Source organism: Physella acuta, unplaced genomic scaffold (assembly GCF_028476545.2).
Source record: "Physella acuta isolate Inbredline_101_S28 unplaced genomic scaffold, ASM2847654v3 ptg001567l, whole genome shotgun sequence".
NCBI classification, from domain to species: domain Eukaryota; kingdom Metazoa; phylum Mollusca; class Gastropoda; family Physidae; genus Physella; species Physella acuta.
The window spans coordinates 135,259-148,425 of NW_026733081.1; the positions used below are offsets into that span (position 1 = coordinate 135,259).

The following is a 13,167-nucleotide window of genomic DNA, read 5'->3' on the forward strand; positions in this document are numbered from 1 at the left end:
TGTAAGACTGGTGTAAGACAGATGTAAGACAGTTGGATGTGACACAGATGTAAAACAGTTAGATGTAAGACACATGTAAGACAGATGTAAGACACATGTAAGACAGATGTAAGACAGATGTAAGACAGATGTGAGCCAGATGTAAGATAGATGTAAGTCAGATGTTGGACACATGTAAGACAGTTAGATGTAAGACAGATGTAAGAAGGATGTAAGACAGATGTAAGATAGATTTAAGACATTTAGATGTAAGACTGATGTAAGACAGTTAGATGTAAGACTGTAAGACAGATGTAAGACAGATGTAAGACACATGTAAGACAGATGTAAGACTGATTTAAGACAGTTAGATGTAAGACTGTAAGACAGATGTAAGACTGATGTAAAACACATGTAAGACAGATGTAAGACAGATGTAAGACAGATGTAAGACTGATGTAAAACACATGTAAGACAGTTAGATGTAAGACTGATGTAAGAGACCTACACGTCTAGGCAATTTGATGATCCAAGAAGGGGGGACAATGATGCTGGCGTGTATCCCAAGAGTACACTGTTCCTCTATTTGTTGCATCATAAAACATGTCGTCTTGTTGTGGTAGGCTGACTTGCACCATGAGCAACTGATTGCAATGATATCCTGAAAAAGGTGTATTTTACATCAGGCAATCAAGTTCATAGGATGGATAAGTACAAAGACTAATCTAATATTGTCCATGTTGGCATGTTGTCAATGTTGGCATGTTGTCAATGTTGGCATGTTGTCAATGTTGGCATGTTGTCAATGTTGGCATGTTGTCAATGTTGGCATGTTGTCAATGTTGGCATGTTGTCAATGTTGGCATATTGTCAATGTTGTCAATGTTGGCATGTTGTCAATGTTGGCATGTTGTCAATGTTGGCATGTTGTCAATGTTGGCATGTTGTCAATGTTGTCAATGTTGGCATGTTGTCAATGTTGTCAATGTTGTCAATGTTGGCATGTTGTCAATGTTGGCATGCTGTCAATGTTGGCATGCTGTCAATGTTGGCATGTTGTCAATGTTGGCATGTTGTCAATGTTGTCAATGTTGTCAATGTTGGCATGTTGTCAATGTTGGCATGTTGTCAATGTTGGCATGTTGTCAATGTTGGCATGTTGTCAATGTTGGCATGTTGTCAATGTTGGCATGTTGTCAATGTTGGCATGTTGTCAATGTTGGCATGTTGTCAATGTTGGCATGTTGTCAATGTTGGCATGTTGTCAATGTTGGCATGTTGTCAATGTTGGCATGTTGTCAATGTTGTCAATGTTGGCATGTTGTCAATGTTGGCATGTTGGCATGTTGTCAATGTTGGCATGTTGTCAATGTTGGCATGTTGTCAATGTTGGCATGTTGTCAATGTTGGCATGTTGTCAATGTTGGCATGTTGTCAATGTTGGCATGTTGTCAATGTTGGCATGTTGTCAATGTTGGCATGTTGTCAATGTTGGCATGTTGTCAATGTTGGCATGTTGTCAATGTTGGCATGTTGTCAATGTTGGCATGTTGTCAATGTTGGCATGTTGTCAATGTTGGCATGTTGTCAATGTTGGCATGTTGTCAATGTTGGCATGTTGTCAATGTTGGCATGTTGTCAATGTTGGCATGTTGTCAATGTTGGCATGTTGTCAATGTTGGCATGTTGTCAATGTTGGCATGTTGTCAATGTTGTCAATGTTGGCATGTTGTCAATGTTGGCATGTTGTCAATGTTGGCATGTTGTCAATGTTGGCATGTTGTCAATGTTGGCATGTTGTCAATGTTGGCATGTTGTCAATGTTGGCAATGTTGGCATGTTGTCAATGTTGGCATGTTGTCAATGTTGGCATGTTGTCAATGTTGGCATGTTGTCAATGTTGGCATGTTGTCAGTGTTGGCATGTTGTCAATGTTGGCATGTTGTCAATGTTGGCATGTTGTCAATGTTGGCATGTTGTCAATGTTGGCATGTTGTCAGTGTTGGCATGTTGTCAGTGTTGGCATGTTGTCAATGTTGGCATGTTGTCAATGTTGGCATGTTGTCAATTGACTACGATCCAATATTCTTTATTAATCTCCTCGTTATTCAGCACAGCTCTGCTTTGTTGGACCAATATTCCTTTGTTTGGAAGATTTTCCATAGTTATATGCTATTGCTTTGATAAGCTGTGTAAAAAAAATGATTGTCTTACCTTATTTTGAAATGAAAATCTTTGTTGAAAGGACTGGAAATAAAAAATGGAATTCCGATGTCATGCCACACTAATCAATCTCTCCTTATCCAATTACTCTTCCCTCACCCTACATCAAACTTACTCAAGAGCCTAATACAGATGTTAGTTCAAATGAAAAACTGTATTGTGTAAAATGCTCTCTAGAGAAATGGGCAGACAAACAAAATAGTATTGTGTAGGACGACTTTTCCAAAGGTGAAACTTCAGGTCAAACTTCAGATCAAACTTCAGGTCAAACTTCAGGTCAAACTTATCCCCTCAAGTACATGTACAAGCATATCCCTATCAATACACTATCCATATCCATATTGCTATGCTAATCAAATCCCTATCAATACACTATCCATATCCATATTGCTATGCTAATCATAACCCTATCAATACACTATCCATATCCATATTGCTATGCTAATCATATCCCTATCAATACACTATCCATATCCATATTGCTATGCTAATCATATCCCTATCAATACACTATCCATATCCATATTGCTATGCTAATCATATCCCTATAAATACACTATCCATATCCATATTGCTATGCTAATCATATCCCTATAAATACACTATCCATATCCATATTGCTATGCTAATCATATCCCTATCAATACACTATCCATATCCATATTGCTATGCTAATCATATCCCTATCAATACACTATCCATATCCATATTGCTATGCTAATCATATCCCTATCAATATACTATCCATATCCATATTGCTATGCTAATCATATCCCTATCAATACACTATCCATATCCATATTGCTATGCTAATCATATCCCTATCAATACACTATCCATATCCATATTGCTATGCTAATCATATCCCTATCAATACACTATCCATATCCATATTGCTATGCTAATCATATCCCTATCAATACACTATCCATATCCATATTGCTATGCTAATCATATCCCTATCAATACACTATCCATATCCATATTGCTATGCTAATCATATCCCTATCAATACACTATCCATATCCATATTGCTATGCTAATCATATCCCTATCAATACACTATCCATATCCATATTGCTAACCACATCCACATCACTACCCACATCAACACACTAACCACATCCACATCACTAACCACATCCACATCACTAACCACATCCACATCACTAACCACATCCACATCAGTAACCACATCCACATCACTAACCACATCCACATCACTAACCGCATCCACATCACTAACCACATCAACATCACTAACCACATCCACATCACTAACCACATCCACATCACTAACCACATCCACATCACTAACCACATCCACATCATTAACCACATAAACATAACTAACTAGATCCACATCACTAACCACATCACTAACCACGTCCACATCACTAACCACATCCACATCACTAACCACATCCACATCACTAACCACATCAACATCACTAACCACATCACTAACAACATCCACATCACTAACCACATCTGAATCACTAACCACATCACTAACCACATCCATATCACTAACCAAATCAACATCACTAACCACATCCACATCACTAACCACATCACTAACCACGTCAGCATCACTAACCACATCCACATCACTAACCTCATCAACATCACTAACCACATCACTAACAACATCCACATCACGAAAAACAACCACATCACTAACCATGTCCACATCACTAACCACATCAACACACTAACCACATCCACATCACTAACCACATCAACATCACTAACCACATCCACACCACTAACAACATCCCCATCACTAACCACATCCACATCACTAACCACATCAACACACTAACCACATCACTAACCATGTCCACATCACTAACTACATCAACACACTAACCACATCCACATCACTAACCACATCCACATCACTAACCACATCCACATCACTAACCACATCCACATCAGTAACCACATCCACATCACTAACCACATCAACACACTAACCACATCAACACACTAACCACATCCACATCACTAACCACATCCACATCACTAACCACATCAACACACTAACCACATCCACATCACTAACCACATCAACACACTAACCACATCCACATCACTAACCACATCCACACCACTAACCACATCCACATCACTGACCACATAAGGTTGGCACATGGTTGATGTGTATGGTGGTTGGCACATGGTTGGTGTGATGGTTTGTGTGTATGGTGGTTGGCATATGGTTGGTGTGTATGGTAATTGGCACATGGTTGGTGTGTATGGTGATTGGCACATGGTTGGTGTGTATGGTTGGTGTGTATGGTTGGTGTGTATGGTTGGTGTGTATTGTGGTTGGCACATGGTTGGTGTGTATGGTGGTTGGCACATGGTTGGTGTGTATGGTTGGTGTGTATGGTGGTTAGCACATGGTTGGTGTTTATGGTTGGTGTGTATGGTTGGAGTGTATGGTCGGTGTGTCTGGTTGATGTGTATGGTTGGTGTGTATGGTTGGTATGTATGGTTGGTGTTTATGGTTGGTGTTTATGGTTGGTGTGTATGGTGGTTGGTGTGTATGGTTGGTGTGTATGGTGGTTGGCACATGGTTGGTGTGTATGGTTGGTGTGTATGGTTGGTGTGTATGGTGGTTGGTGTGTATGGTTGGTGTGTATGGTGGTTGGCACATGGTTGGTGTGTATGGTGGTTGGCACATGGTTGGTGTGTATGGTTGGTGTGTATGGTTGGTGTGTATGGTGGTTGGTGTGTATGGTTGGTGTGTATGGTGGTTGGCACATGGTTGGTGTGTATGGTTGGTGTGTATGGTGGTTGGCACATGGTTGGTGTGTATGGTGGTTGGCACATGGTTGGTGTGTATGGTTGGTGTGTATTGTTGGTGTGTATGGTGGTTGGTGTGTATGGTTGGTGTGTATGGTTGGTGTGTATGGTTGGTGTGTATGGTTGGTGTGTATGGTGGTTGGCACATGGTTGGTGTGTATGGTTGGTGTGTATGGTGGTTGGCACATGGTTGGTGTGTATGGTGGTTGGCACATAGTTGGTGTGTATGGTTGGTGTGTATGGTTGGTGTGTATGGTTGGTGTGTATTGTTGGTGTGTATGGTGGTTGGTGTGTATGGTTGGTGTGTATGGTGGTTGGTGTGTATGGTTGGTGTGTATGGTGGTTGGCACATGGTTGGTGTGTATGGTTGGTGTGTATGGTTGGTGTGTATAGTTGGTGTGTATGGTGGTTGGCACATGGTTGGTGTGTATGGTTGGTGTGTATGGTTGGTGTGTATGGTTGGTGTGTATGGTTGGTGTGTATGGTCTGTGTGTATGGTGGTTGGTGTGTATGGTGGTTGGTGTGTATGGTTGGTGTGTATGGTTGGTGTGTATGGTTGGTGTGTATGGTTGGTGTGTATGGTTGGTGTGTATGGTTGGTGTGTATGGTTGGTGTGTAGGGTTGGTGTGTATGGTTGGTGTGTATGATTGGTGTGTATGGTTGGTGTTTATGTTTGGTGTGTATGGTTGGTGTGTATGGTTGGTGTGTATGGTGGTTGGCACATGGTTGGTGTGTATGGTGGTTGGTGTGTATGGTTGGTGTGTATGGTTGGTGTGTAGGGTTGGTGTGTAGGGTTGGTGTGTATGGTTGGTGTGTATGATTGGTGTGTATGGTTGGTGTTTATGTTTGGTGTGTATGGTTGGTGTGTATGGTTGGTGTGTATGGTGGTTGGCACATGGTTGGTGTGAATGGTGGTTGGCACATGGATGGTGTGTATGATGGTTGGCACATGGTTGGTGTGTATGATTGGTGTGTATGGTTGATGTGTATGGTGGTTGGCACATGGTTGGTGTGTATGACGGTTGGCACATGGTTGGTGTGTATGATGGTTGGCACATGGTTGGTGTGTATGGTTGGTGTGTATGGTTGGTGTGTATGGTTGGTGTGTATGGTGGTTGGCACATGGTTGGTGTGTATGGTGGTTGGCACATGATTGGTGTGTATGATGGTTGGCACATGGTTGGTGTGTATGGTGGTTGGCACATGCTGATGACTAACCTTTCCACATTGTTTACATTTCCCGTCCTGTCTTCTTCTATGGACCCAGTGATGTCTCATGAAAGTTTGCTGGAACAGTACAAATATGATCAATGTAACCCTAACCACAACAAATATGATCAATGTAACCCTAACCCTAACCCTAACCACAACAAATATGATCAATGTAACCCTAACCCTAACCACAACAAATATGATCAATGTAACCCTAACCCTAACCACAACAAATATGATCAATGTAACCCTAACCCTAACAAATATGATCAATGTAACCCTAACCCTAACAAATATGATCAATGTAACCCTAACCCTAACAAATATGATCAATGTAACCCTAACCCTACAAATATGATCAATGTAACCCTAACCCTAACCCTAACCAAAACAAATATGATCAATGTAACCCTAACCCTAACACAACAAATATGATCAATGTAACCCTAACCCTAACCACAACAAATATGATCAATGTAACCCTAACCCTAACCCTAACAAATATGATCAATGTAACCCTAACCCTAACCCTAACAAATATGATCAATGTAACCCTAACCCTAACCACAACAAATATGATCAATGTAACCCTAACCCTAACCACAACAAATATGATCAATGTAACCCTAACCACAACAAATATGATCAATGTAACCCTAACCCTAACAAATATGATCAATGTAACCCTAACCCTAACACAACAAATATGATCAATGTAACCCTAACCCTAACCCTAACAAATATGATCAATGTAACCCTAACCCTAACCACAACAAATATGATCAATGTAACCCTAACCCTAACACAACAAATATGATCAATGTAACCCTAACCCTAACAACAACTATTATGATCAATGTAACCCTAACCACAACAAATATGATCAATGTAACCCTAACCCTAACAAATATGATCAATGTAACCCTAACCCTAACACAACAAATATGATCAATGTAACCCTAACTACAACAAATATGATCAATGTAACCTTAACCCTAACCACAACAAATATGATCAATGTAACCCTAACCCTAACACAACAAATATGATCAATGTAACCCTAACCCTAACCACAACAAATATGATCAATGTAACCCTAACCACAACCAATATGATCAATGTAACCCTAACAAATATGATCAATGTAACCCTAACCCTAACACAACAAATATGATCAATGTAACCCTAACTACAACAAATATGATCAATGTAACCCTAACCCTAACACTAACCCTAACCCTAACCAAAACAAATATGATCAATGTAACCATAACCCTAACCACAACAAATATGATCAATGTAACCCTAACCCTAACCCTAACCACAACAAATATGATCAATGTAACCCTAACCCTAACAAATATGATCAATGTAACCCTAACCCTAACACAACAAATATGATCAATGTAACCCTAACCCTAACACAACAAATATGATCAATGTAACCCTAACCCTAACACAACAAATATGATCAATGTAACCCTAACCCTAACACAACAAATATGATCAATGTAACCCTAACCCTAACCACAACAAATATGATCAATGTAACCCTAACCCTAACACTAACCCTAATCCTAACCACAACAAATATGATCAATGTAACCCTAACCCTAACCACAACAAATATGATCAATGTAACCCTAACCCTAACCCTAACAAATATGATCAATGTAACCCTAACCACAACAAATATGATCAATGTAACCCTAACCCTAACCCTAACAAATATGATCAATGTAACCCTAACCACAACAAATATGATCAATGTAACCCTAACCACAACAAATATGATCAATGTAACCCTAACCCTAACACAACAAATATGATCAATGGAGGAAATCAAACACTAATTAACATTTTAGACATAAATGTGCAGGGCTAATGTAAAATTGGTCAGCTGGGGGGGGGGGGGGGGGGGGGGGATAACATTTGACCCAAAGTCAAGAGTTTTGAATTGAAGTCTGAAAGTTTGTGCCCAAACAATAGCGCTGTTATCTGATGCAGTTAGTGATTTTTTTTCTTATTGGTTAGGTTAAGTTATTTTTTCTTTAAAGCTTTGGTTAGGATTAACCTTTTTTTTTTAAAAAACTCAAATCTCACCCTAACCAAACTAGAAGCTCAAAGCTAAACCTTACTTAACTAGAAGCTCAAACCTAAACCTAACTTAACTAGAAGCTCTTTTAAAGCAGACACAAGCCCCATACCCCTCTTTTCTTGATATGCAAACAAAGTAGTAGTAAGTACCCATGTTACACCCTCTCCCCTCTTTTCCAATTGCATCTAGGCATTTAAAAAACTTGATGAGATCTCTGAAGGCTTGGAAGAAATCTTTGACTTACATCTCTATAGTTTCTCAGTCCAGCCTCACTAACCCTAACCCTAACCCTTGGAAGAAATCTTTGACTTACATCTCTATAGTTTCTCAGTCCAGCCTCACTAACCCTAACCCTAACCCTAACCCTAACCCTTGGAAGAAATCTTTGACTTACATCTCTATAGTTTCTCAGTCCAGCCTCACTAACCCTAACCCTAACCCTAACCCTTGGAAGAAATCTTTGACTTACATCTCTATAGTTTCTCAGTCCAGCCTCTCGGAATGTTGGTTTGCACTTCAGGTTTTTCTGCAAAGATACAAATGATAAAGGAATATAGACAATATAGAGACTACATCTGATTCAGCTGGTTTCAAGTGGTGTACCTACAAGTCAAATAATTAAAATTGTAATTAACACAGGGAATATGTCTCTTACCTGCTCCAAGATTCCTACACATACAGAATGTGCTGTCACTTACCTGCTCCAAGATTCCTACACATACAGAATGTGCTGTCACTTACCTGCTCCAAGATTCCTACACATACAGAATGTGTTGTCACTTACCTGCTCCAAGATTCCTACACATGCAGAATGTGTTGTCACTTACCTGCTCCAAGATTCCTACACATACAGAATGTGTTGTCACTTACCTGCTCCAAGATTCCTACACATACAGAATGTGTTGTCACTTACCTGCTCCAAGATTCCTACACATGCAGAATGTGTTGTCACTTACCTGCTCCAAGATTCCTACACATGCAGAATGTGCTGTCACTTACCTGCTCCAAGATTCCTACACATACAGAATGTGCTGTCACTTACCTGCTCCAAGATTCCTACACATGCAGAATGTGTTGTCACTTACCTGCTCCAAGATTCCTACACATGCAGAATGTGCTGTCACTTACCTGCTCCAAGATTCCTACACATACAGAATGTGCTGTCACTTACCTGCTCCAAGATTCCTACACATACAGAATGTGTTGTCACTTACCTGCTCCAAGATTCCTACACATGCAGAATGTGCTGTCACTTACCTGCTCCAAGATTCCTACACATGCAGAATGTGCTACTATCTTGCATGCAACACACTTTTTACGTGGGCCCATTTTCTGGAGAAATATTTTCAATATTACACACTAAAAGATTTAAAAACAAAGGTTAGAAAAGTAAACCAGAATTAAGGTAAGGGATAGATCCAAAAACGATTCTATCTACAACTAGCTAGGGTTAGTTCTAAAATCAATTCCAAAGCTAGATCTTACCAAACAATCAGGATCCATAGCATAACAATAGTCCCCAGAAGCATTGGTCTCTACCCACAAGTGTTCACTGTTCTGGGCTTGGTCCTGGATACAAACAAAGTTTACATTGGGCTGAGAAAGTACAAAGTTTACACTGGGCTGAGAAAGTACAAAGTTTACACTGGGCTGAGAAAGTACAAAGTTTACATTGGGCTGAGAAAGTACAAAGTTTACATTGGGCTGAGAAAGTACAAAGTTTACATTGGGCTGAGAAAGTACAAAGTTTACATTGGGCTGAGAAAGTACAAAGTTTACAATGGGCTGAGAAAGTACAAAGTTTACATTGGGCTGAGAAAGTACAAAGTTTACAATGGGCTGAGAAAGTACAAAGTTTACACTGGGCTGAGAAAGTACAAAGTTTACACTGGGCTGAGATAGTACAAAGTTTACACTGGGCTGAGAAAGTACAAAGTTTACACTGGGCTGAGAAAGTACAAAGTTTACACTGGGCTGAGAAAGTACAAAGTTTACACTGGGCTGAGAAAGTACAAAGTTTACACTGGGCTGAGAAAGTACAAAGTTTACACTGGGCTGAGAAAGTACAAAGTTTACACTGGGCTGAAAAAGTAAAAAGTTTACATTGTGCTGAAAAAGTACAAAGTTGCAATTCTAATTTTTTTAAAAGTACAAAGTTTACCGTCCAGTCAACTGTAGAGCGAAGTTCCCGTTTCTTGTAGCCTCCAACTTGAGCATGACTGGGGTGCAGATAGTTGAGTGTCTGACTCAAACTGCTTTTGGCTATAGCACGTCTAGAGATACACACATCAAGACAAAATTTCAAAGAGAAAAGAATAGACACAACAGTGAGAGAAAGAGAGCCGAGAGAGATACAGCACAGAGAGAGAACCTGGATTCAGCACAGAGAGAGAGAGAGCATGGATACAGCACAGAGAGAGAGAGTATGGATACAGCACAGAGAGAGAGAGCCTGGATAGAGCACAGAGAGAGGGCATGGATACAGCACAGAGAGAGAGAGCATGGATACAGCACAGAGAGAGAATTTGGATACAGCACAGAGAGAGAGCATGGATACAGCACAGAGAGAGAGAGAGCATGGATACAGCACAGAGAGAGAGCATGGATACAGCACACAGACAGAGAGCATGGATACAGCACACAGAGAGAGAGAGCATGGATACAGCACAGAGAGAGAGCCTGGATACAGCACAGAGAGAGAGCATGGATACAGCACACAGAGAGAGAGCATGGATACAGCACAGAGAGAGAGCATGGATACAGCACAGAGAGAGAGCCTGGATACAGCACAGAGAGAGAGCATGGATACAGCACAGAGAGAGAGCATGGATACAGCACAGAGAGAGAGCCTGGATACAGCACAGAGAGAGAGAGAGCATGGATACAGCACAGAGAGAGAGAGCATGGATACAGCACAGAGAGAGAGCCTAGATACAGCACAGAGAGAGCATGGATACAGCACAGAGAGAGAGTATGGATACAGCACAGAAAGAGAGAGAGCCTGGATACAGCACAGAGAGAGGGCATGGATACAGCACAGAGAGAGAGAGCATGGATACAGCACAGAGAGAGAATTTGGATACAGCACAGAGAGAGAGCATGGATACAGCACAGAGAGAGAGAGCATGGATACAGCACAGAGAGAGAGAGTATGGATACAGCACACAGAGAGAGCCTGGATACAGCACAGAGAGAGAGAGCACGGATACAGCACAGAGAGAGAGCATGGATACAGCACAGAGAGAGAGCCTGGATACAGCACAGAGAGAGAGAGCATGGATACAGAGAATGGATGAAAGTAGAAGTTAGTAAAGAGTGTTTTACCTGTAAGATGTCTGTTTTCTGATAGTGAAGGCAGACAATTTATCTGGCAGATTCTCCTCAAAATCAGAAGAGTCACTATGGCCACTAGCACGTACTGTTCCTCCTAACATGAGCCTTGGGCTGGCAGATGTCATGTTGGCAGATGTCATGTTGGCAGATGTCATGTTGGCAGATGTCATGTTGGCATTCTGTGCCATAACAGGCACCTAACACTCTTTAGATGCCACTAGTGCAGTGGGCCACTAATGACTGAGGCACTAGTGCAGTGGGCCACTAATGACTGAGGCACTAGTGCAGTGGGCCACTAATGACTGAGGCACTAGTGCAGTGGGCCACTAATGACTGGGGCACTAGTGCAGTGGGCCACTAATGACTGGGGCACTAGTGCAGTGGGCCACTAATGACTGGGGCACTAGTGCAGTGGGCCACTAATGACTGGGGCACTAGTGCAGTGGGCCACTAATGACTGAGGCACTAGTGCAGTGGGCCACTAATGACTGAGGCACTAGAGTAGTGGGTTGCAACTAGGCCACTAAAGCCAGGAGGCCATTAGAGCATGTTGATTTTTGCCTAATGCCATTACAGCACCTAAAGGGAATCAAAAGTTGATCAAATTAAATATTGATCTAATGTTGACTAGATTTTGACATAAAGCTATTTCTTGAAGTATAGAAAACATACAAATAATGATCTATATATCTATATCTGTCTGTCTAAATATCTATCTATCTATGTATCCAGATATCTATATAAGAAAAATTGTTGTTACTGACAGCTGAATTAGATTGGGTATTTTTACTGGCAAGTTTCAAAGAAATTCTTCCTGACAAACTGGGCTATTTGAATTCAATCTAACGGGAAAATGAGTCATCTCAATAATTATTAAAGGGACGTAACTACATCAGGAATTCCTACTTTTAATTCTTGAACTGGATATTTGATTAAAACAAACATTCCTGGTGTTAGAAGCGCATCAATGTATTGTTTTAGCAGGACGTATTTGCTGCATTCACATCAAATTATGTGACCAATCAAATATTAGGTATTAGTCATTATTTATTAGTTTTCACAGTTATTTGAAAAAAGTTTAGTATAATTTTAAAGGCCTACATAGGCCTTTAATTTAAATATATGCCGCATACGTACATGTATGTGTATAAGTTTTTATTACTTCAGACTTAATAGTCTTTCATGCTACAACTACACCATTCTCTATCAATGTCTGAACAAGGAACAGAGCCCCCTGGTATTGTAGCATTGGCTCTCTCAAGCGTGATATTGTAGCATTGGTAGGGTTCGAAGTGGTCAAGTCGGTAAAGCTCATGGTTGCTAAACCGAAAAGTCTCAAGTTCGAACCCTCGGGCAGATGAGGCTCGTTAGCTGGGGACAGCCACTCTTCTAAGAGAGACAACTCCGAAACTAAACAACTGCTGCCTTGTAGTTTGTTCTTGGTTGGACAAAGGCTATGGAAGCAAATCCAAAAAGAAAAGCAAATTCGAACAAAGTCTCGAGTTCAA

At 40.7% G+C, this 13,167-nt stretch overlaps 1 protein-coding gene across 1 annotated transcript in view; it reads right to left on the minus strand.

The window, feature by feature from the left end:
- Positions 1–13,167, minus strand: part of LOC131928915 (diacylglycerol kinase zeta) — a 103,907-nt gene that overhangs the window by 77,495 nt on the left and 13,245 nt on the right. The window contains exons 2-9 of the mRNA XM_059285084.1: positions 11,651–12,238; positions 10,488–10,599; positions 9,812–9,895; positions 9,584–9,658; positions 8,796–8,852; positions 6,235–6,303; positions 2,194–2,226; positions 488–640 (exon numbers count right to left, since the gene is read on the minus strand). Coding sequence (XP_059141067.1) covers positions 488–640; positions 2,194–2,226; positions 6,235–6,303; positions 8,796–8,852; positions 9,584–9,658; positions 9,812–9,895; positions 10,488–10,599; positions 11,651–11,847 — 780 coding nt within the window. The 5' untranslated portion in view covers positions 11,848–12,238. The remainder of the gene's footprint in view (positions 1–487; positions 641–2,193; positions 2,227–6,234; positions 6,304–8,795; positions 8,853–9,583; positions 9,659–9,811; positions 9,896–10,487; positions 10,600–11,650; positions 12,239–13,167) is intronic.